At 50.6% G+C, this 22,869-nt stretch overlaps 1 protein-coding gene across 2 annotated transcripts in view; it reads left to right on the top strand.

Annotated features, from left to right (window-relative positions):
• Positions 1-22,869, top strand: part of ZBTB16 (zinc finger and BTB domain containing 16) — a 97,068-nt gene that overhangs the window by 54,835 nt on the left and 19,364 nt on the right. The window contains exon 3 of one of the 2 annotated variants that reach the window (XM_067310148.1): positions 4,170-4,256. The exons of the other annotated variant lie outside the window; for it this stretch is intronic. Coding sequence (XP_067166249.1) covers positions 4,170-4,256 — 87 coding nt within the window. The remainder of the gene's footprint in view (positions 1-4,169; positions 4,257-22,869) is intronic. 2 annotated transcript variants of the gene reach the window in all.

Here is a 22,869-nt window from a genome sequence, read left to right as displayed (position 1 = left end):
CTGGCCTTTGGAAATTGGCAGGCACTGTGCTGTTCCCTCGCTGATAAGAGGTACTGTAAATAAAACTGTACGGCATAGCCTGTTGTAAAATGCCCTGTGTCTGTACTTATTGTTCTGACAGCTTATGCTTTTTTTGGGTATGCTGTTTTGGTACACTCTGTACTTCCTTATGTAACCGAGCATGCATATCTCATCAGAACATTCAAGATGTTTATTTTAAAATCTCAAGGAATTTTTCTGTCCCCCTCCCAACCCTTCCCCCCCCCCCATTAGATGCTGGCAAGCTCTTTTTATTTTGTTGTTTTGCATTTGTAATTGTTGTCTTTGAGATTTCTTTTCCTCTCCTGCTGCAGTTGTGCCTCATGCCTGGTCGGTGGATGGCTGTGGCACAGCACCTATCTCCCGGGCACCTCCGAGCGCGTGAGCTCACTGCTTTCGCCCAGTTTGCAAAACAACGTGTTGAGCTGGAGAAGTGCAAGTTATGGGGCATTCCTTTTTTGTTACCACTTCGTACAGCTCTGTCTTTCCACGGTGCGTATTTCCCTGAACAAGGAAGACAGCGGCAGAGCTGGGGAGCCAGCAAACACCCGTGACGAGGTCCCGTCCGGGGGGTTTGTGCTCCAGTCTCCGGGTGCTGGAGCTGCTCGTCGCCAGCCAGGGTTCGCTGGTGTGCGTAGTGCTTGCCCCAAATGCAGAGGGGGGAAAAGAGCAAAGCCCACGTTTGCCGCAGGCCCTAGCAGCCCTGCTCCGCGGGCGAGGGGTCCCCGGTCACCGCTGCGCAGCACGAGCTGCCCAGCGCGGGTGAGCGCCGACGCGCGCCGAGGTGCTCCGCACGGGGGAGAGTCGCGGCTGCGTCGGGCTGATGCAACCTGCGGGTTACGCTCCGCGGCAGCGGGTCTCAAGGAGCTCCGAGTGGCGACGGAGAGTCATTGCCTTGGCAACTGCCTCCGCGCATCGCCTGTGTCGGGAGGCTGCTGGGAAGGGGCTGCCCTATCGATTCCAGTCCCTTCGGTGCTCCCGCGCGTGCCGCCGCTTCCCGACTGCCCCCGCCTGTGATGCCGGTACTCTTTGAAATGTGCTCCGTCTCCCCAGTGTTGCTGAAGGGCTGGCCAGATCTTCCTTTTGCACCGCGTTTCGGCGGCTTCCCTTGTTGGGATGCTCGCCCTTTCCGTTGTTTTCCTCCCGCTTTCCCGGGGGTTCGTAGTGTGAGGCTGTAATAACCTGAAGCCGGGCTGAGGAGTGCAGGGCATCGTTCGTCGAAGAAGCCGCGGCTGCTTTGACAATGCACAGCAGAGGAAGATAACAAGGTCTCCTGTATATCACGGGCTCCAGGGAAGCCTGAGATTGAAAGGGCCTATTAGACCAGAGGCTATTCCTCCCTTCCAATTCAGGATATAATCCTCCAGCGGAGGCTGCAAACGCTTCCCGCAGCCCATGCGTGCTGGAAGGCAGCCGAACGTGACCAACGCGCGTCCGTGTTTTAGGCTGGCGGGGGCTGCTGTTACGAGGGAAGTCGGTGATGGGATTTTGAAACTTGCTGGGGGTTTCTGAGTCCTTATTGCGTCTAAGTGGTAATTTTGGGGCCTGGACACTCTGAAGGCTCAAGCTGCCAGAGCCGGCCTGCGTACGCTGCATTTGCTGTGCTGCTGAGGAGCATCGCGCGCGGCAGGGCAGGGAGCCGCCTCGCGCATCCGCGGTGCAGGTGGCGCGGGAAACGTTCCCGGGCTGCGCCAACCTGCCTAACGCGCTGCCCCTCGCTGGAAGTCACTGCTTCGCATGCAGCGCTGTTGGCCAGGAGAGCAGAGCGAGCCGGTTCTTGGGTTCCTGCAAATCCAATACAGCATGCCCTGCTCGAGAAAAATAAAATTAAAGGAAAAAAAAAGCGCGCTGCACCACGAATTCGTAAGCGCTTGGGGTAGAACGGAGGCTGTGCTTTACTGGTGCATAAAAACCTAAATGGGTTTCGAATGAGGTAGCGTGTGCCTGCAATCAGCTTGCTCAGCTGCGGGTCTCCGAGGCCGGGCGCGCGGCGTCCGCGGGGGCCGTCCTGGCCTGTTGGGTCAACGGTCCGGGAATAAAACCTTCTCCGAGGAGGCTCCGGCAGGACGGCCTGCAGCGGTGCCCAAATAGAAGTGACCTTTCTAATTATGCTGTAATGGAGCCGTGTTTATTATTAAAGCAGTGCTTTGGTGGTGGAGGGAGGGGGCGGCTGGCATCGGAGGGTCGCCCGCGCTCCTGCCTCCTTCCTCTCCCAGGAAGGTGTCCGGGGCTTGGCTGGGGGTCAGGTTACCCACATCCATGCTGTCCTCTGGCCCCACTGCGTACAGAGGCTTCTTAAATAATCTGCGTGTGTACAAAATACATATGCGTTTTATATGCAGCACGTGCCCGGGAGGAGTGGGTCCCCGCTGATGGCTCCTAAATGCGTTACTGGCTTCGTGATGTCACTGTAATGCATTTTTTTATTTAGGTTTTGTGAACAGCCATGTGGTTTATGCACACTCGAGTTGTTTTGAATGCAAACTTGACATCATACCGAAGGCAGCAGAGAACAACATATGCACAGTAAACAGGCAGACTGTCTTATTGATTAACAGATGAGACCTCTATTATCGATCAAAGCTTGGCGAGAAAATTTATCACTTTTAATTTCACTGCTGCCAAATATTTCTGCCTGTGAGCCAGCCGTTACTAAGACGATTTAAAGGCAAAGGAATTCTCTTTTTAATGGATCTCGTGATGCCCCTGTCTCTTTCTGTATCTCCTTTTGTTCGCACCTTTCTCCAAATCCTCCGCTCGCGGAAGAGGTATGGGGGGAGTATTTCTTGGATGAGAGTTAGAGGGATAGGAAAGGGATGAGAAGCAGCACTTGAATTCCTGGAAATAAGCCACATGGCATTCTGCGGTCTGACGAGGGGAACATTTTTGAATGTAACGAGGGAAGCTTTCATAGCTAAGGTATGAACAACAAGTGCAGTAGCTTTCCATTTTTTTTTCCCTTCGAACCGTCGTGAAGGTTGCTCTGTCATCTCCTAATCCGTGCTTAGTTCCTTACAACAGATGAATCAAACTTCAAAATCTAGCAAATACGTTCACAGCTTTGTCCTGGCAGCATATGCTTTGGAGAGTGTGTATATTGTTAATCTATTTTTATCTGGAAGTTACTTATCTGCTGTTAGACATCCTGTTTTTTTTCTCGTTCTAACTAGAGCCTCTGACCCACTACACGCAGTACATGTAGATAGTGATTTTCTAAGAATTCCCCCAAACACCACACCTCTAATAGTCGCAGAAGTATCTGTGCTTTCCACTAAATTGTGTTGTTTCTGCCACATTTCTTATCAGATGGTAGTGCATTCTCTCTTCTCTCGTCTGCGGATACCGGTAACAACTGCTACAATTGGAAGGGGCAGGAAAGCAATTAAAATTAGATCAGTTACAACTCTAATGAAACTCATTGATGTTTAATGATTTTTTAAAAACAAATATTTAATTTCTTGTTGGCGAGCAACTCTTTACAATGAAGGAGCAGTGCAATGTCAATAGCATAGCTCTGTGCTACACTATTATTTTGAACTAATACAACAGTGGGATTAAGTAGGGTGGCTACTTCTTGTGGCTGTGCATGGGTTATAAAATATTTAGTCCTCTTACTGAACAAATTCCCCATTTTATGAAGCCAGTGACTTTAAAAACACATGCATTTCTCGAAGATGCTCTTCTTCCTATCACTCTCATGCTGCTGCTTCTATGGGCTCCATGGAGAATTGTACGTTCTCTTCGGGAATGGATAAATCCTCTTCCCGGATGCTGATTAGAGGACTGTTTTGATTTTGGATATTTACTACTGACTTATTTCAGTCTGGTTCGGCTAGTAACAAGCCATATCCACATTAATGATTTCGGGGTTTGGGAGGCTCCGCTGTGCTCTTGAACCAGTAGAAGCCACGTCAGAGCGGGCTGTACTGTTGCCCTTCCCCAGTACGAGTCTGGTCGCCGGTACTGCAGTAGTTTCGGTGACAGCGAGGAGGCTCGTAGATTAAACGGACAACTTTGCAGTATCTTTTGCTACAGCGGTTTTCCCAGGTTATGCTTTCGCTGGCTCGTCGGAAGCCGCCGGTTGTGCGTGCTGTCTTAATAACGTGCTTCTTTCCCCTTTGTCTTTCTAGCGGGTGCCAAAGCGTTTGTCTGTGATCAGTGCGGTGCGCAGTTTTCAAAGGAAGATGCCCTGGAGACGCACAGGCAGACGCATACTGGTATGTTGACTTTTTTTCCTCTCTCTCATTCCCCAAACAAACAAGCGGAGAAGGAAGTGGTCTGTACGGTGACGCCGGCCCGGGGAGGCCAGGCTTTCCAGGAATCCTTCCCGGAGCCAGAGGGGCTCCCTTTACCTCTCCCTTGGATTAGCTCTTACATCTAATTAGGGAGGATTCAATGCTGTGTCCCACCACCATGCTCCCTGGGAGGACGGCAAAACCCCAGCCCAGTGAGACCTCCGCGCTCGAGCCACCCTTTATTTATGCTTTTTCTTCCGACTCCGTGCAGAACTGCTTTGGGAAGGCATCTCCCTCCCAAGCCAAACTCACGGCTCAATCTGTAGATAGTTAAAAAGTAAACGTGAATCGCAAGAGCTTCTCTTGGTGCTGGTGGCAGAGAAGGGAGAAAGCCGAGAGTAACTCCCCCGTTTGGTGTGGTCCCGCTCGGTTCCTCACCGATGACCCTGCTGAGCAGGGCGTCGAGGCCTTCGTTTCAGGGAGGCTCAAAACTAGGCTGTCGAAGGAGGCCTGCCCTAGCGAAGCTCGGTGGTTCCCCAGGGGGCTAGACGAGGCCGCGGTGCCACGGGAAGCGGTGCGCGTTGGCTGGGGCACGCGGGGCTGGGCAGCTTTCCCCGAAAGCCTTGCGCTCCTAGTGGTCGAGATGGCTCGGGGCTGCTGTTTTGTCACCCGCTCTGTTTTTTAAACTTCTTGGGAAACAAAACTTCCACTAAGTGCCTTATTATCAAACAAAATTCAGACCTAAGTTAAATATTTAGGCTTCCTGTGCAAGTTTCTGCCAAGCTGAAAGATTAACCCTTTGCAGGTCCTGCTTCTGGCCTGCCAGCTCCATGTCTATCTTGCAATTAATTTGATTAAGGTAGATTAACCCTTCCTGGCCCGGTTCTTTCTTTGCAACGTTTTTATTCATGCGTTAAAATGTGTTTGTGGTGTTTGAAAGAAAAGCCTCCCCAAATGGCTTTCTGCGTGATGCTGGTGAAAGGAGTATCTCAGCCCATCTCTGTGATTAAACCGAGTGTCTTCTGAACTGTTGAGATGGTTATCCGTGTTTTCTGAGCCTTATATGCCAAAAGCCTGGACAGGATGCAAAGGAATCGATGAAGACGTTATTGGCAATTCCGTTTTTAAAAGTCTGTGGTGGTGTTGTGTGGATCCCCTGAAAAAAACCTGGCTCCGCTGTCAGGAGGTGGTTAAGCTCCTTGCTGCGGTGAACGGAGGAAGGGAGTTTCTCTTTCCATCTTTTAACGCGAGAGTACGTCCCCCGTAGGGCTCTGTGCTGCCTAAGGCAGAACCTGCGGCGAAACCCCTTATGGCAGTGTGGACACTGGCTATGGATAGCTCGTACGGAAGTGGCTACCGAGCAGCCAGTAAAACGGCTGGTTCCCTGCTCGCACGGGTCACTGGCGGCTGGGGAGACACCGGGAAGCCGGAGCGCGCTGGCGCTTTCCATGTTTGCTTCTGCTCTGGTAGAAAGCAAGCTGGGAGGTGTGCAGGGTGTGGAGAACTTGGCCGGGGACGACGACTGCCCTCGTGCCAGCCCGTACGCCAGAAGGTCGGAAGTAATTGCGGTTGGCAGACCCCTGGGCAGCAGGTATTGCTTGATCACGCGTCCCCCATCTTCTGGGCACCAGCCTGCTTCGTTCTGCTTGTTGAAACCAGAAATTCGCACGTCTTTTTTTCTTGCTGCCTTCTAAACGATTGGTTTGTTGCTCTTCTGATGAAAGGTCTGAAGTTGTAAATACAGATCTAAAATTCAGGCATAATACTGATCAAGCTCTTGCCAAATTTGACCATTATCATAGTACTTGGCCATCATTTAAGATTTTAGAGGAAGGTTTCTGCAGGATAGATAACGTTGTCAAAGGAGTTTTGGTGCTCAGGAGCCCGAGAGCAGAGCGTTATAAATCATTTGAAAATCCCAGCCTACCTTGATAGTTCTGTTCCCGTTTTCAGAGCATTTATATGAATAATTGCATTGTCCTGTGCCTGGAGCTGAGGTTCTGTATTGTTGCCATGAGGATTATCCATCGATTCAAGGATCTGCTGGGCTGCGCAGCGCGAATGGGTACGCAGCCTCTTCTCTGCAGGTTTAGGAAAAGGTGCTTTCTGATGTCTGACTTGAGAATGGGCCCTGATGGGTGGAGAGCTGAGCTTTGGGGAAGGCTGGACCTCAGGCGCGCATCTCGACAGAGGGATGGCTGTGTGCAGCCGACCCGGAGAGAGGTCCCTGAATCCCTTTCTCAGCATAGGTAACTGATTTGCGCAGAAAAGCCCTGGCTGAGGTTCTCTTTGCCATGCGTTCATGCAGGTTGAAAAACGTGATCGGAGCAGTTCCCTTGGCAGGACCTGCCCTGCCTCTGCCCTGGTGGTTCAGCTGGTGACTTCCCTGGGCCCTGCTTGCCTGCTCAGGGTACTCGGAAGCCTTGCTGCCGGGCACTTTCTCTGGGTATTGTTCCAAATTCTCTTATTCTGTCTGTGGGCTTTGGTTTCGTGTTAATAAATTGCCTGTTTTTAACATGCAGTACTGCTGGCTCCGGCAAATCTGTATATTCAAGAGCAGAACCCCATCTGCTTTCCCACAATCAGAAGTTGAGCCTGCAGTGATTCTAGCGAGCACACAATGTTCAGGCAAATAAAGACCCGTCTATGCATAGTGAGTCACTTTGCAAACCACTGTGTGATGCACAAGACTAATCAACAGGAAAGTTAATATTGCAGCATTGTTTTAACTTCTATGATTTGTAAGCGGGAGGTACCCCAATCTGTTCTCCCAGTAAAACCTACATACACGGTGCCAATCCCTTAAAGCACTATTGCAATTATTGCTTAGTGTAAAAATAAGCATGTAGGAAATGATATTTCCAAAATGCATGTGCAGCAAACGCAAGCTAATTTGATTGCTTCAGGAGCAAAATTCTGGTTGGTTCCAAAGTGCTATCAACAGTTGGCTTTTGCCATGTTTCTTTGTACCACACTTTGCAGTTCTTTGGTTTAGGTGCAGTCACTGGTAAGCACCAGGACCTCTTTATGTTTTGTGTGTGGTGACAAACAGATATCGTAAATGCTGCAATTTCTAGCATGGATTCGTTGCAGAGCGTTGAGGAATTGTCATACTGGCAGTCTCAGGCATAGCCTGTATGCCACTTAACTTCAGAGTCTTTGAACAGTTCCTGAACAAATGGAAGGGAGGAAAGAGCCCACTCCTTTATTATATTAGCAACAGCTTAAATTAGTGCAAGCTAGACTTTTAATGCTGAAAAAACTGATAAATACCATTAATGGCTGGATTTGTACTCAGAGGTTGCAATTTGATGCATGGACACTGTCTTGGCATGGGAAACATGACCAGTTTTATGCCAGAGGTTTTAATGACCGATCAGTAATATAAATTGCTGCATCACTGGACAGGAATAGGTTCACCACGTCATCTGATCTGGAAACTTTGCTGGCCAAGCATCAGTTAATAAATTTTAAAGTAATTGCCCTCCCTACTCAAAGTCATGCTAATGGGGGTTGGACTTTACAAATCATAATCTTTTTAGCAACCATATATACCGTAGGTTAAAAAGGAGAAAAAGGCTTGGAAGGGGCAAGCCAACAAAGCAAAAGAGGTTGACTTTGGTGTGCATCCCATGCCGCACGTTTGCATGATGGAGTCGGAGCCGGATTGGGCTCTGGGAAGGATGAGGCTGGACCGGTGCAGTAATGGCATGTTTGAGCCGCTCTGAATGTCGCAGACTGAGTGCGGCATCCAAGGTGTCAACTCCAGAGGAACTTTGTGGGCTCAGGATTTGGCCAAGCTCTGGAACCGTTAGTGATGGATTGAGCTGATCTCCCCAAAATCCAGACAAGAAGTTAAAATAAACCACAAACACCTTTCAGTTTTCAAGTACTGTGGTAGCCTGAAAGCTTTCTGGGATTCAGTATTTAGGCAATCTCCAGCTGCCTGAAAGTGCTGGTGTGGCCTGGGGTGGCAGGGAGGGGGTGTTTAGTGTCACCGGTCGAGCTGCCTGCACCTTCCTTTGGAGAGCGAGGGTTTGCACGCTGCCTGCAGCAGAAACAGGCTGGCTTAAACAGCAGCAAAGATTTATCAGGAAAACAGGCAATTGCAGAGCTGCAAAGCTGCCTTTAGCACAGATGCTTTTGAGTTAGCCAAGCACTACTGAAACGTCTAAGAGCAGCTAGTTCCTGGTCTCATCACTTTTTCCAGAGCCGTGGAGCATCGCACACTCCCAGGGAAGTACGTGGGAGCCCGTGGCTGCCCAGCAGCTTCCGATAACCGGGGCCTTGCAGCCTCTGCCCGAGCAGGCATAGCTTCAGGAGTGTGTGCTCTCGGGCAGGTATTTAATGATGACTGCATCTAAACACGTCCTACAGGAAGGAGAAAAAAAAAATAGAGGAAAAGGTAAAACAGTGCAGCTACTAGGTTTCACTAATGACCTTGAAAATTCTGAAGAGATTAAAGTCTGCTTGATTTAAAACCCTGGGCTGGAATGGCAGAGGCTGCCAGAAAGAACTGTGTTCATGCCAGAGCTCAAATGGTGGCTTGAAAACTTAGCATGGTGGAACACAATGACCCAAGTTAAACAGGTTTATCATCACCTCCTCGCGCTGTAAACAGACGCGTCTCAGTTACACATCAGAACTGGGCTTTATGGCCAAAGGAGCCCACGCTCGCTGAAATTAATAGCTTCCTGTTGTTGGGTAGCTCTCAAATAGTGCTGCCTGTGGCATAAAAAACATTCCTTTAATACAGTTGCTATAATTATCTCATTTTCCAAATAACAACATCTCCCAGAAAGGATTTTTGAGCGTCCTCCTTTCATCCTTACCAGCAGCAGGTTGTTTGGCAAACTTTGTGAAAGACCTTCAAACTTTTCAGAAAAAATTGTCGCTTTCTGATGGGTGGTTTCAAGCATAATTTAGAAATTCTGTGGAGAGAAGCTCAAAAAATGAGCAGTGTAAAGAGGGCTTATTTGGTACAGGCCTACCAAAAACTGAAAATACCAGCTCTTTTTCTAGATCACCTAAAGCTTGAGAGATTTTGCTGAGATGGTGGGTCAGAAGAAGGAATCTCTTGGTTTCTTTCCAAAATATGGAGCCGTTTTGGGGGTGAGCAGTTGGGCTACGGGAACCCTCCCCTTTATCTAACATTTTTTCATTGTTTCACTGCTTCTCTGAAAGACAATGCAAAATATTAACCCAAGTCGGTGTAAACCTCTTGTGTGCTGATAGCTATCAAACAGTGGCCGACTCTAATGATAGAAAAGTTAAGTCCTTATTTCAGATGCAAGGGAAAAGGGGAAAAAAGGAAAGAAAAAGTGGCTTCTCCCTGTAAACATAGGGATGCTGTGTGTTGCATATAGCCCGGTTGACTCAGGACTGAGAAGTTCTTTCTGGGTGTTCACTTTCCTTGGCCTCAATCCTACAGCAATAGGAAAAGCGGCAACTGTTTTGGCTCGTCTTCATAGCAGTGTAAGCTCAGTGCCCTGCCGACGGGAGAGTGTGGAAAATTACTTACTGTTCTTCTAAAATTTAAAGGAAAAATGAAGCGGATTCAGGAAGAAACCCCCCAACCCCAAGCAAGCATGCTTCTGCTCATGGCCTTCGGGTAACTCCTGTTACTGGCGTTCACGCTAGCTGGCTGTGGGCTGGCTGCTCCTCTCAGCGTGTACAAGCCGTGGACTTTTATAAATATCAGAGGTGATTTGTATAGAATTTCTTGCAGTTTGCCAAGGTATTTAACGTGCAGAAGCTACAGATAGAGAAATGCTGTGTAACGTCATATGCGCCTGGGAGCCGGTGTCATGTGCCGGTGTTTGTACAGTCAGTACGCTAGCGGAGATTTACTCCTGACCTAATTTCGCAGCGCTACTATGCGGGCATGTTTGATGCCTAATATAGCATTTATTTTCCTCGCAGATGCCCTTGCCTCCTTCCCGACATGTAGTTGGCTTTTTGATTTGTGGGGTCAGCGTGCTCCTGATCTTTCCCTGGCAGGGCAGGCGTCAGCAAGGTGCTTTGCTCTCGTGGCGCGGCGCTGGCAGCCCGCCTCGGCTTCCCGCGGTCCCGGGCTGAGGCTGCGCGGCGGCGAGCGGGAGCGAGGGGCTGCCCATGCCGGAGCCCTCGCCAAGGAGCTGCAAAAAGCTTGAGCGGAGCCCGTGCTGCGTTAGCACCGAGCAGCGGAGGGGTTGCCCGTCCGCGGGGATCCCGTGCCGCTCCCCGGGAACATCTCCCACGTCGTGTCCATTGGGGCTCTCCTGGAAACGCTGCTTCTAACGAGCGTTTTGCAGGACATCTGCTTCCCGGGCCATCCCCCGGGCGCGAGCGGTGGATCGCGCACCTCGTCGTGCCGTGTCCTCCCATCGTGTCCCCGTTCTGCTCTGCCCTGCCTGACTTAACATTCCAGCTTCTCCTGGAGAAGCCAGCTCAGCGCTCTGGTGGCTTCACTCCCTCTCGGCCGTGGTCTTCTCGCCCGGTCCCTTTGCAGGCAGAGTGCTCCGCGCGGCGCTTGCACACGTGGTGCAACGCTGGTTTCACGCAGGGCCCTCCCTGGTGGCAGCCAGGGCTCCCCCCCTGCCCAGCCAGTGTTATTTCATTTAAAATGGGAGAAGACGGGGCAATTCAAGCGATCCCTTTCCCAAACTTGCATCTGTCGACGCTGAATTTCAGCTCTTTGTGCTGCCCGGGCTCTGGGCTCCGTTGGGACTCCTTGGAGTTCCTCAGAGTCTTTGGCTCGGGAATAAAATTTTTCCAGAGGGCCTGTATGATTTAACACTCTTGTTTCCCTTTCAAGAGTAGCTTTTTAGCAGATTTCGACTTAGATTTCTTTGGAGAACTAGCCTGGTGCTCCTAAGTCACTTGGCCGTTTCTGGGAGTGTTGCCTGTAACTGAAACAGTCTGTTTGCTTGACCCAAGCTTTTCCGAACTTGCCGGTAATTACCAGCAATTCCAGGAATGAAAGGCTTTATTCTGTCCCTGCTAAAGGATTTCCGTGTCGGTTTTAAAGTCACCTTCTTTCTGCAGAAGCTTGGTTTTTTGACTGCTGGCTGCTGTTGCTCCTACTTCTCCTACCCAAGAAAAGCTGCCTTCATATGGTGATACCAGCGCTGGGGTGCAAGTAATAGAAAGGAGTTAATAAAACCAATGTGTAACTGAAAATTGAAAAGCTATAAATCTCCTTTTTTTTTTTTTTCCTGGGATGTTGGTAGCATTTTGATTTAATAGTTGGACAAACACAAGGGTCTATTTTATTCGGAGTTTACAGGCCTCAGGGCTGTTATTCCTCCAAATTTAATAGCATTGAAATTGCAGGGTTTGCGATAATTTGCCTATCACTTTCTGCTCTCCCATTGATGTTTATTGTCAGCGGGATGGAATCTCAATCCGATTCACTTAGATAACATGTCTGTTAAACATTTAGATAATTGTGCCATCATTAACTTGTCACATTATTTTAGAGATTCAAAACAGTAGTGTGGTAAGTGGAGGTACAAAGGGAGAAAAAAAACCCTGAGCGTGAGAGCAAGAATCTGGGGAGCAGAGAGGGTGGCGATGGCCCTGGCTTCCCCCCGGGTTGCCGTCTCACGTACCAGGGCCGTGGGCCCGCGGAAAGCGTTGCTCTGCGGCCGGTAGGAAAGTCTGCCTGGCTTCTCAGTGCAACTCAGGGCTTTAGCCGGGGGCTTTGTTCTTGTTATTTCTTTTTTTTTCCAAAAGTGCTGCTATTCTAAATACCCACTGAGCTACCCAAAGTGAGTTTGTCTGGGTTTTTTTAATCCATACCACACTGAGCACTTGGCATTTTTCTGTGAAAGAGCATCCCGGGAAGCGCGTTGCTGGTCCGGGTTTCCAGGCAAGGTGCTTGGGGACGGAGCCGGGCAGCGGGGCCCAGCTGCAGGCAGAGGGCAGGACCAAGTCCGGCTCCGTTTCCCCAGTGTCGCCCACCATCTTTGGCCGTTCTTGGCAAATCTAAACCTGATCCTGTTAATTACGCATTCGTCTCATCTCCTTTCTCTTGCTTCAGCTTCTCTGCCTTAAAACAGTGCTAGCCTAGAAACCTGATGTTTTTATTTACACACACGACGTTATTTTTTTCAGTATGAGAAGTTAAGGTTTTGGAGTGAGTGCAATGTGCAAGTTTGTTGGCGTCAAGCATTAATTATGAAGAAAGGCAAAATACCCCCTTCTTTCATGCCGCCTTGGCCTCGCGCTAAGCGCAGTAGGAGCAGCGCTGGCAAGCGGGGCTCCCGGTTGGGAGCCGGAGGGAGCTCCGGGCCCCGGCTGGGTAGGCTTGGCAGAGGTGCAGGGGCGCGCCGGGAGGACGGGGGCCACGGCGAGTGGAAGCCCTCTGAATAAAGGGCCAGGTAAATCCAAAACCTGAACAGCTTAATCCTTTTTAAATAATAAGCTTTTTCTTAACCAAACAAAGAAGGTGTTGGGGCAAATGGGACCTTCTGCTTCTCCGTGCAGGTGTTCCTCTTAACGTGTGTCCAAATAAACTCCGCTATCAGTGCATTTTGTGCAGGGAGATTTACTCTGGCTGTTACGCAGCACGTTATCAGTTATGTGTTGGTTCTCCTGTCAGCAGGATGAGCAGGGTCTGCTGGACGCTTCTGCTGAGGTTATTCAGCCTGCTCGCGTAGGGCCCTTCGGTAGCTTGTTTTTAAACCCTTGAAGATGTCTTTGGCTGCACAGATGTTCCATCTCAAATGCTGTTTTGCAGCAGGTTTTTCTGAGTAATTTGGGAGAATGCGTAAAGCAAGCGTGGAGGTGAGGAGGGAAGCACAAGACTTTGAGAGGCTCAGTCGGGTACCTGGAAATCCGGATGCTCCTCTGAATCCCCGGCCAGTCCTCAGGGCCAGGCGGGGATGCTGGTGACTGCGGGTTTGTTCACGCCGAGGTTTCTTGGCTAGGGGTAGCACTCGCGGTCCTTCCGAAGCCTTCTTAAATTTCCCTGCTCCGGGGGCAGGCCAGTCGGAGCCAGGAGCTGCATTTCTTGACTCTTCTCCGTGCTTTCTCTTCCAAGGCTTGATCAAAAGCCCACGGAGCCCAGTGGGAGTTGCTTCCATCAACTTCCCTCAGCCCCGTGGCCCAGCCAGAACAAGAAAACGCAAATGAAAATGCGGCTTTCTACTTAGGACACGAGGTAGTGGTTTGCTTCAAAGTTTTGGGCCCATCTTCCACGCTTTCGGTACCAGTTGGCCCAGTGGTGGAATAACTCTGCAGACAGGTGCCGCTGTACCTATCGGCGCGCCTGTCTGCACACAGTCTGCCCGTTTCCTTAACAAAACAAATATAAAATCTTCTCAGAGTGCCTATGACTTTCTATTACTGTTTCACGGTACTCCTGAGAGTTTTAAGAGAGCAGCTTGATTAAGCTTATGGGAGAAATCCTATCAGATAGCATTTTTCTCCATAGATAGAGATAATGTACTGTAGTATTAAGCGTGTTTAAAGGTAATTCTCTCTCCCATATTCATTTCAGTTACACGAGCCAAAACGGAAGAGGGGAAGGCAGAGCAGGTGTGGGATTGAGTGTAAATAGGTAAAGTAGCCAGGCATTCGTAGCCAGGCAAAACCGCGCCCGGGCTTTCAGGGGCTTCGCCGGGTTCCCCTTCGGATGACGCAGCTCCGTAGGCCGCGGCAGAGATGCTTTTCCTGGCGGCTCGTGCAGGTCGCTTTGGCCACGCGGGTTTTGTCACGCGGCCGCTCCAGGAGCAGCGCTGCCGACCCGAGCCTGCGCGTCGTCTCCGCTTCTGCCACGCGGGGACCGAGGCGTTTAGAACTGGGCTTTCCCGGCACGTTGTTTCAGTCGTTGCTGGAATCTTGTTGACTATTAAAAGACAAACAAAACAGTTAAATGTGAAATTGTGCTTGCAGGCTCCGGTGTGCGTTGTCTAGCTGAGCGAAGCGTTGGCATGTCTGCCCTGTAACAGCTCCAATTCCAGATGCAAATACTGACAAGGGAACAATAAACACCTTGGGTTTTCATTAAGAAGAGAAAACTCCCCTGAACGCAGGAGCCTTGAGCTACCAGGCGGGTTTCTCCCCTTGCTTAGCCCTGCCGTCTGATGGCTAAAAACACCCGTGCTCTTCCTTCCGACTTTGCCGTGCCCCGGTGTGGCGTGCTCAGCCTGGCGCCGGCGCAGGAGACGCGTGGAAGGCGCTGCCGCTCGCTGCGCGCGTCCCCCGCGGGACGCCAGCGTCGCCCCGCCGCGCAGACGGTCTCTGCGGGCGCCCGCGATGTCAACACGCGGAGAGCAGGAGCGAGGCGGCCCCGGGCCGCTCCCGGGAGAAGGCTCGTGCGTCACCGACGACCGCCGCTGCGCCTCGCGTCCCCCGTCGCGCTCCCGCCCCGGCGGAAGCGTCGGCAGGTGATGAACGCGAGCGCTCCGGCTGCTTGCGTCTCTGCCGGCGCCGTGCAACCCGAACAACAAGTGTGATGGGAGAGGGTGGAGTAGAGGCTGAGGAGCTGCATGAGAGAATACACAAACTGTGGATTTTTCCACAATGTAGCAAATTTTTTGTTCCACAGCTTCTTGTATGCCAGTGAAGAATGTTTAAGAAAGCATTGCCAAGTCTTGCAGTATTTTGGCTGGTCTCGCAATGCTTTGCAGACCTGGAGTCCTATGAACGCATCTGAGAGAAGCACGCAGCAAAAGCTGGAAAACAAAAACTGTAAACATGCAAAAAAACATCAACTCCAAAGCTGTTATTTTATTAAATGCTTGTGATTTTTCTTTGGGAAGTAGGTGTGATTCTTGAACGCTTGGCTTTGGAAATATTGAAAAACCTCTGGTTCCGCTCTTTCTGCATGCCACCGTCCCAATCTCGGTAACGCTGGTGTCAGGGGCTGTGAACAGTGTTTGCAGGATCAAGGCTTACGTGTTTTGATTGGGGTGCGAGAATGCTGTTTTTTAAATAGAAGGCAGGCATGCGTCATAGTGAACTAGAATGGAAAAAATTGACGTTTGATTTTCTAAGCTGGAGGTGAAAGTGAACTGCAAATGCTGGGCTTATGGAATAGGTCTGGTTTGCAGTGAAAAGCTGCACTGTTTTCCAAAGTTTTAGCCGTTGCATGTGGAGGGTGCAAAAGACGTTGTTCCTGGCCTCCTTAAATACCCATGGTGCTCAAGAGATCAAACAGGAATTGTTTACTGAGTGTAAAAAAAAAAAGTTGAATTTGGCAGAGGGGGAACTGCTAAAAGAGACACCTCCTGGGGTTTGTTGTTTCAACAACACAGGCACCTCTGAAAATAAGAAATGCCAATTGCAGAGATGCCTTTATGGCTTCTGGATAAGCAGAAAATAAATATGCGGCTGTGGCTGAGTAGATGTTTGTGCCCCCTCTGTATATGCTTGTGTGTGTTTTCACCCTGACATCTATTTCCACCCTTCTGTCTTCAAAATATGCACTGAAAACTCGCATTAAAATTTTTCTGATGAGCCGACAGGATCAGCTGAACATCCACTATCTGACATGTTTTCTACCAAACTAGAAGCTGGATTTGGGGATTGTGCGTGCGCGAGGTCGAGCAGAGCTGGTTGCCATCACTGGTGGTTCGGGACAGGGCTGGTCGCGGGGCCCCAAGGCGCAGCAGGGCACTCGGTGAGCGAGCCGTTCCTTTATGCCGCACCAAAGCGAGAGGTCTCCAGCGCCCCGGCAGCACGTGGGAAGTTACAGCCACGTCCTCTCTTTGCAGAGTACGCTTTTGGGTTCGGGCGTCCAGTCGGAGCCAGCTTTGCCCAGTTCAGGTGAGGCCTCTCTCATGCAGCACGGTCTGTAAATACATTTATAAGCACCTTGGAGAACATGGTATGTGCTGAGGTGTAGATGCTCTGCAGGGAGAGGGACTCATTAACTCAGACATCCAGCAGTGGAGAATGCAAAAAGAAAGGTGACCCAAGAAAGGACCAAGCAGAGAGGTTTAAAACGGAGCAGTCAGAACGCTTCCAAAATGAAAACTCTTCCGCCGAGTTTTTAAATAAAAAGAGCAGTTTCCTTTCAAAACGCTTCCTGAGCTAAAAATGGCAGCTGCAAGAGCACAGAGAGGCAAAACATCCATCTTAATCAGATCATGACGAGCTGATGTCTTATTAACCGCCAAGCTTGTTTTAGCAAGCGGTTTAGCAGCTGAAAGCAAGGAGCAGCCCTGCCGCGAGCGCCTGGAGAGCTCGCCGCAGACCTGGCTGACCCGCCAAGCGCAGCTTGGGAAGCTGCAGGTTGGCACAGTCCAAAGATCTGCTGCTGACAGAGTGGGCAGCTCCCCACGGTGCTCGTCTAACTTTTGTCTTGCGGATTGTGATTTGAGAACAGATCGTGTCCCTTTGCAAAAGCAAGAGCGAAAGAGACGCCAGGTTCACCCATTTGCCTTTCCATATGAAGTTCTCCTCCACGGGGATGAGCTTTGTGTTGAGTTGCCACCTGGTTATCGTCCCGCTGAGCACAGCGGCTCGCGACACGGGCTTCCTGTGGGCAGGCGATGAGAGCGCTGTTGTCTAAGGGTTGTTTGCAAAAAAGGGCTGAAAACAGTGCAAGTCGAGAGAAGTACAAGCAAGGCTGGTTAACTAAAGACTCCCCCCTCTCCTGTACTTCTCTGTTCTGCATAGCCTGAGTGCTCTTTATATGGAAGCTGACATCTTCAAAGGAAAGCATTTTTTTGCGGACATTTATTTCTATAAAAACAATGACAGTGACAGCTAAACTTCCCATCGGAAGCCTTCTTAATTTAGGAGCGTAATTCACGATGACAGTTTAACAAACGGGCAGCCTTTAAAGATAAAACCGAGCATAGAGCGGCAGTTCTTTTCAGGACGTTTTCTAGCCCCGTGACCGAGCTGCAGCTTCGGGAGCCCGGTGCTTCGGTGCACTTTGCGCGGCCGCAGGGATGGTCGTAGGTGCTGCCAAACCTCGGTTAGGATGGTGTTGCAAATGCATAGCTGTTTTTTCATGCCTCTGGGCTAAGCTTTGCAAAAACAAGAGCCGTGATCCATATTTAGGCATACAGGATAGTGGCCTGTGCTTATTTGGAGGTTCACCCTCTTCCCAAAACATTGCGGGGAACACGCGTCACAATTAGGACACCGAATCTCTGGTACTTTTGAAATCAGGCCATTTATTAAACTGCCCAAAAATGGAGTCAGTTTAACTTCTGGCCCCACCGTTATCGCAAGCGCTCTTTGACAGGAGCAGCGCGAGCATGGCCCGCTGTGCCACGACCTTCCTCGCATCCTTGAAAGCGTGCCACCACGGGCCGGGGACGGAGTGTCCTGCAGCCCGTGTCTCTCCAAGGGTTCCTGCCATAATCTGAACCGTATGATTTACGGCGGAATTGTTTTGCTGTGTGTTTTGGCTGTCTTTCAGAAAGAAAATGCCCCGCGTTCTCGTCATGCGAGCAAGCCTCGCATCTCCCCAAGCTGTCCCAGCCAGCAAAAATTCAGATAAAAGTTTTAAATGTGTGCTGTTTGATGCTGTAGAGCCAAAAGTCCTCGGTGTGTTTATAGCAGAACAGTTTAACAGAGGGCTCCTTGGGCCTGGGCTTCCTTTCAGCTCTCTTAGGCTCCAGAATTAGTGTTTGTGCGCACACGAAGAGCTAGAAAAGTTTGTTCTCCCTTGACTGCCGTGTTCCTGTGGGGACGTGCTCGGTTCAGCTCTGTTCTGGATGGCTGGTTGTGCTCCTGGAGTGGGCACGATCCTGTTGTCCGGGGCCAGATGTGCCCTGCCATAGAGTTTGTAGGAGCAGATTAATAGCTTGCTTGGGAGTTGTGCTGTCTGCTGTTATCTTCACCCTGCTTAACATGCCAACCGTTGAGTGCGTAGAGTTGGTGAGATCCAGCATACTCCTGTGAGATGCTTCACTGAGATCAACTTGCCAGGCTGAAGGACAGCACGTTTTTAGACAGATGTACTGTTTTGAGGAGATGGAGAAATTCAGATACCTTGAAGATACCCCAGATCTCTTAAAAGGTCTGCTAGATTTTAATTGGCTGCATACACAAATGTGTGTAATTAGAGCTAAATAAAATCTGATGTAGACACTGACAAATGCAAAATTCCCAGCATGAGCATCTGAAGCTTGTAACTATCTATTAGATGCAGCGTTTCTGCCCCGCTATAGCTCTGTGCCTCCACGGGATTAATTTGAATACGTAAAAGCACTCTGGTGATGCACATCACCCACCAGCAGCGTCTCAGCAAAACTTTTGTCCGCGTTTCCCGTTACTGAGCTCTCGGGCTTTGTTTTTCTCCTGCGGGTTGAAGTCAGTCCTCGGGCTGAGAGGCTCAGGCTCAGACCAAGAGTTTGATCAGGGTTAAAAGAAAGAGCTCTTTGCTGTTGAACATGCGTCCCCGAAAGCAGCGTTGTGCATTTTTAGCTTTGGAAAGGACATCAGAAAGTATATTGAAAAAAGAAATAGTTGGTTTGGGACACGGTTCCTGTAATCCAAATATATCCCTTTTGCACTACATGACTGTGGCAGGCTGCTGTTACCTGACTTGAACTTGGGGTCCGTGTGGGGTTTCCACTGCACGCTCCAGCTGATGAAAAATGTTAGCAATAGCTTGTGCTTGTTCCTGCTCCGAGTCCTTCCGGAGTCCGGCTGTAACTGAACGCAACGGGCCCGATTTAGGGGAAAGCGTGTAACTTGATGTATTAAGCACGGCAAATTAACTTCTGTAGCAGCCTCATTATTTTCCTGCTCGCGGGCAGGCTGCGCCCACTCGGAGGGGCCCCTGAGCGGCTCCGCTGGGTCCAGCGCGGTTCGGCACCGGCGAGGCATCCGGCCGGAGCTGCCCTCCGCCGCCTGCGAGCGACCGCCGCGCCGGCTCCCCGGCAGGGTGAGCTAAGGTTAGCGTTTGCTCCTTTAACGGAGAATTCTTGGCTTTTGTGGGTTTGTAAGTTGTTCAGTTCTTGGATGTGCAGCACAGAGCCTCTTTGTGTGACAGTAATGTTCTGTGACAGTGCTTGAAATCCGAGTCTGAACACACATTCCTAAAACTGGGAATCTCTCTGGCTTTCAAATCACTTCTTTTTTTAACCTTTAAATTAAACAAAAACAAAAATTCAGTGAACTTCAAAGTGACTTTATATTCTAGAGATCAAATTGGCAGGAACTGCGATGGGGTTGGGGTTCACATGCTCCGACATATTTACCAAAGAATAAACAAACAAACAAATAAAAATGTAGAAGTTCTATGCGTTTGTATTTAGAATGGATGGCCGATGGTCTACGTTTAATTTTCCTGTGCAAATACTATGTAAACTGCGATGAGAAAAGCACTCTTGCTAAGCTACAGAAAAATCTTTCTTGTCCTTTAATTCTAGATGAAGGGGATTAGTGTGAACATATTTAACCTCTGACCCTCAAACAAAAGCATTATCAAATTTAGTTGCCAAGTGGTTCCCCATTTAACTGGACTAGTTCAGTATCTCAGCAAATTTTTTTTTTTCCTTCAAAGCTTTAAAATCTATTGTTGCCTTAGAAACATTCAGAGGTTTCACCGTCCTCCTCTCTATTTGGATGCGAGATGGCTGTCAGAGCGCTGATAAGAGAAACCAACTTTGTACAGTCGGTGTTGGAACTTGCCTAAGGTTTCAGAAAAACAAACAGAGGTTGAGGTGGTCTCTGCAGATCGGGCTGTTTTCCCTTCCTTTTTGCACGCGGCTTGGTTGGTGCTGGCGGTGCCCCGGGCTGCACGGCCATGCTGTGCATTTGTCCTGACGGCGGGGCACTCGGCCGGGCGCAGCGGCTGGCGAGCATCGCCCGGCCCCGGCCGCTGCCGGCGACTGCGCTGCGCTTTCCTCCGGCGGGGAAAGGGCTCCGCGGTGCCTGGTCTCCGCTTGCCAGCGCCCCGGGTCGCGGAGCCGGGCACGGGCACGGAGGCGCCCGCACCTTCCTCGCCAGCGCCGCGGGGCCGCCCCGGCTGCGGAAAACAGCGCAGAAACCCGGGGAATAGATGTCAGGGGTCTGCGGGCCCGAGTAAAATATTCCGGCTTCGTGGAGGAATGCCGAAAGGGGCCTCCCGCAGAAGGCTGGTGTCCATTTACAGTGCATCTCTCATAAACTCGGCCACTGGGGCAAGGGCAGGGGGACCGGCCCTCCTGGTATGTGATTGATTATCTGGTATTTATGCCATTGAGGACTTTTCAGCAGTTCGGGGTCAAGGGGTCATCTCATGTGTCTTGCTGCAAATCCGCTTCCTTTTGTACAGTGAGGGCTGGGTGAGCAGACACACAAAAACAGCTTTTTCTTTTCCTTGGGAAAAAGGGGAGGGGGGCGGGCTGGTGTCAATGAATTTTTTTTTCAGCCTTTTCTGAATAGTGTCCTTTTTAATTCTAAAGAACTTTTAATTAAAAGTAGCAGGAAAGTTCATCTTGACAAGGTTTAGCTTACCTTAACAGTTACTTTTGTGTCCTGCGATTCTTGTCTCTACTCTTAAAAAAAAAAAAAAAAGAAAAAGAAAAAGAAAAGGAAAGAAAAAATTGGGAGAGATGTTTCTTTCCATGACTATTTAATGTCTTCATGATTTTACTGAGAAGTGCTTCTAATCTTGGTGGGGCTTTTGGACAATGGAGGTTCAGGAATAATAAGCGGACTTTACGGATTCGTCCCTCATGTCTCCGAACGCTCCGAAATGCCGATGCTGCCAGTTTGCTCTGATGCAGAGCCTCCTTCGTGGTTTCCGAGGATAACTTTATTTGCTAGTTTGCAAACCCGGACTCCCCGGTGCTCTTTGCTCTGCGGTAAATGCAAAGAAAAGGTGACAGCAGCTCGTGCCGAAAAGGTGCCGCAGCGCTTCATGCAGGCGACGGGCTGCGGGCGAGCGCGGCGTTGCGGCCGGGGGCGCGGGGGGCCAGCGGGACGCAGCGGGCACAGCGCAGCCTGGCTGGGGACGTGGCGGTCCCGGGGGTGCGGCGAGGACGCGCGGCTGCAGCCGGCCGGGAACCGTGCGGAGCCGCAGCGGCCGGCACGGCACGGCACGGCACAGCGCAGCACGGCGGGCCCCGGCGGCCGGCCAAGCTCTACGCGGCTTCTAACGAGAGACTTAACGCCCTATTCAACCGGCTGCTAATATTAACTTGGGAGGTGTCCCAAAACCGCGCAAAGAGAGCGGGTGCAAATGGACTTGGACAAGTTTCCGAAGGAAACGGAGGGAAAAATGAGCAGGGCAGCATTCTGCAAATACAGCTTTCAGTGTGCACGTGCTAATAATAGAGACTCTTTGGGCAAAAAGAAAAGGGGAGGAGGGGCTTCCGCCTGAACAGAAACGCTTCTGTGGATTCGTCTCCTCATTGAGGCTCTTTGTTTAAAAATGGAGACCTCCATGCGGTTCCTAACAAATTAATGCAACCATCATTACAAAAGCAATAGGAAAAACATGTTACACTTTCAACAGAAAAGAAAGTTATTTTTTCAGCTGGTTTCATTTGAAATTCCTGTTGGGAAGAAGAAATCTGGGAAGCCTTAATGGTGGCAATGAGTAAGTGGATGACAGCTTCCCTTGTGACGCGGTGGCAAAAAATGCCATAGCAATTTGCTTTTGGTCGACTAGGGAAAACTGTTTGTGCCTGGGAAGGGGAAGCGTCGGTTGCCGGCTGGGTAGCTCCGATGTGCCGCGAAGGCTGATGCTGCATGGATCCGGGTGCGCCTGTGCGAGTGTGCAGCGAGCTTAGCTGGACGCGGTTCAGAGAAAAGCAACGGGGATGGAGGCCTTTGGAGCCACGCAGAGAGGAGATATGGCGCGAAGATACCGAGATACCAACAAGGTTAATGCGTTTTGGTCAAACGAGGTGGTCTTTTGCCAGGAAGTAGAGGACAACAAGTACGGTAGTGTTCAGGCTGTAGGTGCGCGCGAGCTGGAAGGAGCCGGCGGCTCGTGCGCCCCGAGGGCCCCGCCGCCCCTGCGGACGGCGCGAGGCCGGCATCCCGCCGGGATCTCCTCGCTCTCCTGCCGCGCTGGGGCTGCACCGGGGCCCTCGTCCGGCCCCACGCACTGCGGGACCCCCGCTCTCGCGGCCACGCCAGCCGTGGGCCAAGACTGGCCGTCCCATCTGGGGCAAGGTTTCCTGTGCCTTAGGCCCGCCATCAAGCTTGCCGTCTTTCACACCTGCTTTGAGGTTGAAATATCATTGCTGTCTCGTTCACGTATCTAAATTTAGGCCCGCTTGCGACTGTGCAATATCACTAAGCTTTCCCCATTCAGCTGCCTGGCCAGATGGGGCTCCGCAACGGCATTTATTTCTCTAGTCAACATGCAAAGAGGTCTTTTGTAACTGCCTCAGCCGCAGATTTGCATGGTTTAGCAGCAGAAGGACACAAACATCGCCATACCAGAGCATCCGATCCAGTCTCTATGGCGCGGAGCGGATCATATCTCCGTTATTACAGTTCTCTCAGTGACTGTAAGCTAACTGGTACCGAAACGCCTAAAGAGTGCTGCCAGGGCTAAAAACCGTAGGTTGTCTCCTCTGATGTGCTAAACTTTTGCCCTTCTGGACAGTTTTGATATTTACTTGATAAAAACTTTCAGGACTAAGACTTTTGCTAGCCTCCCGGAGCAGAAAGTTGGGAGCAAGAAGGGGCTGGAGGAAGAAGT

This window comes from Apteryx mantelli, chromosome 23, assembly GCF_036417845.1.
Source record: "Apteryx mantelli isolate bAptMan1 chromosome 23, bAptMan1.hap1, whole genome shotgun sequence".
NCBI classification, from domain to species: Eukaryota; Metazoa; Chordata; class Aves; order Apterygiformes; family Apterygidae; genus Apteryx; species Apteryx mantelli.
This window is presented reverse-complemented; position numbering and strand designations above follow the sequence as displayed.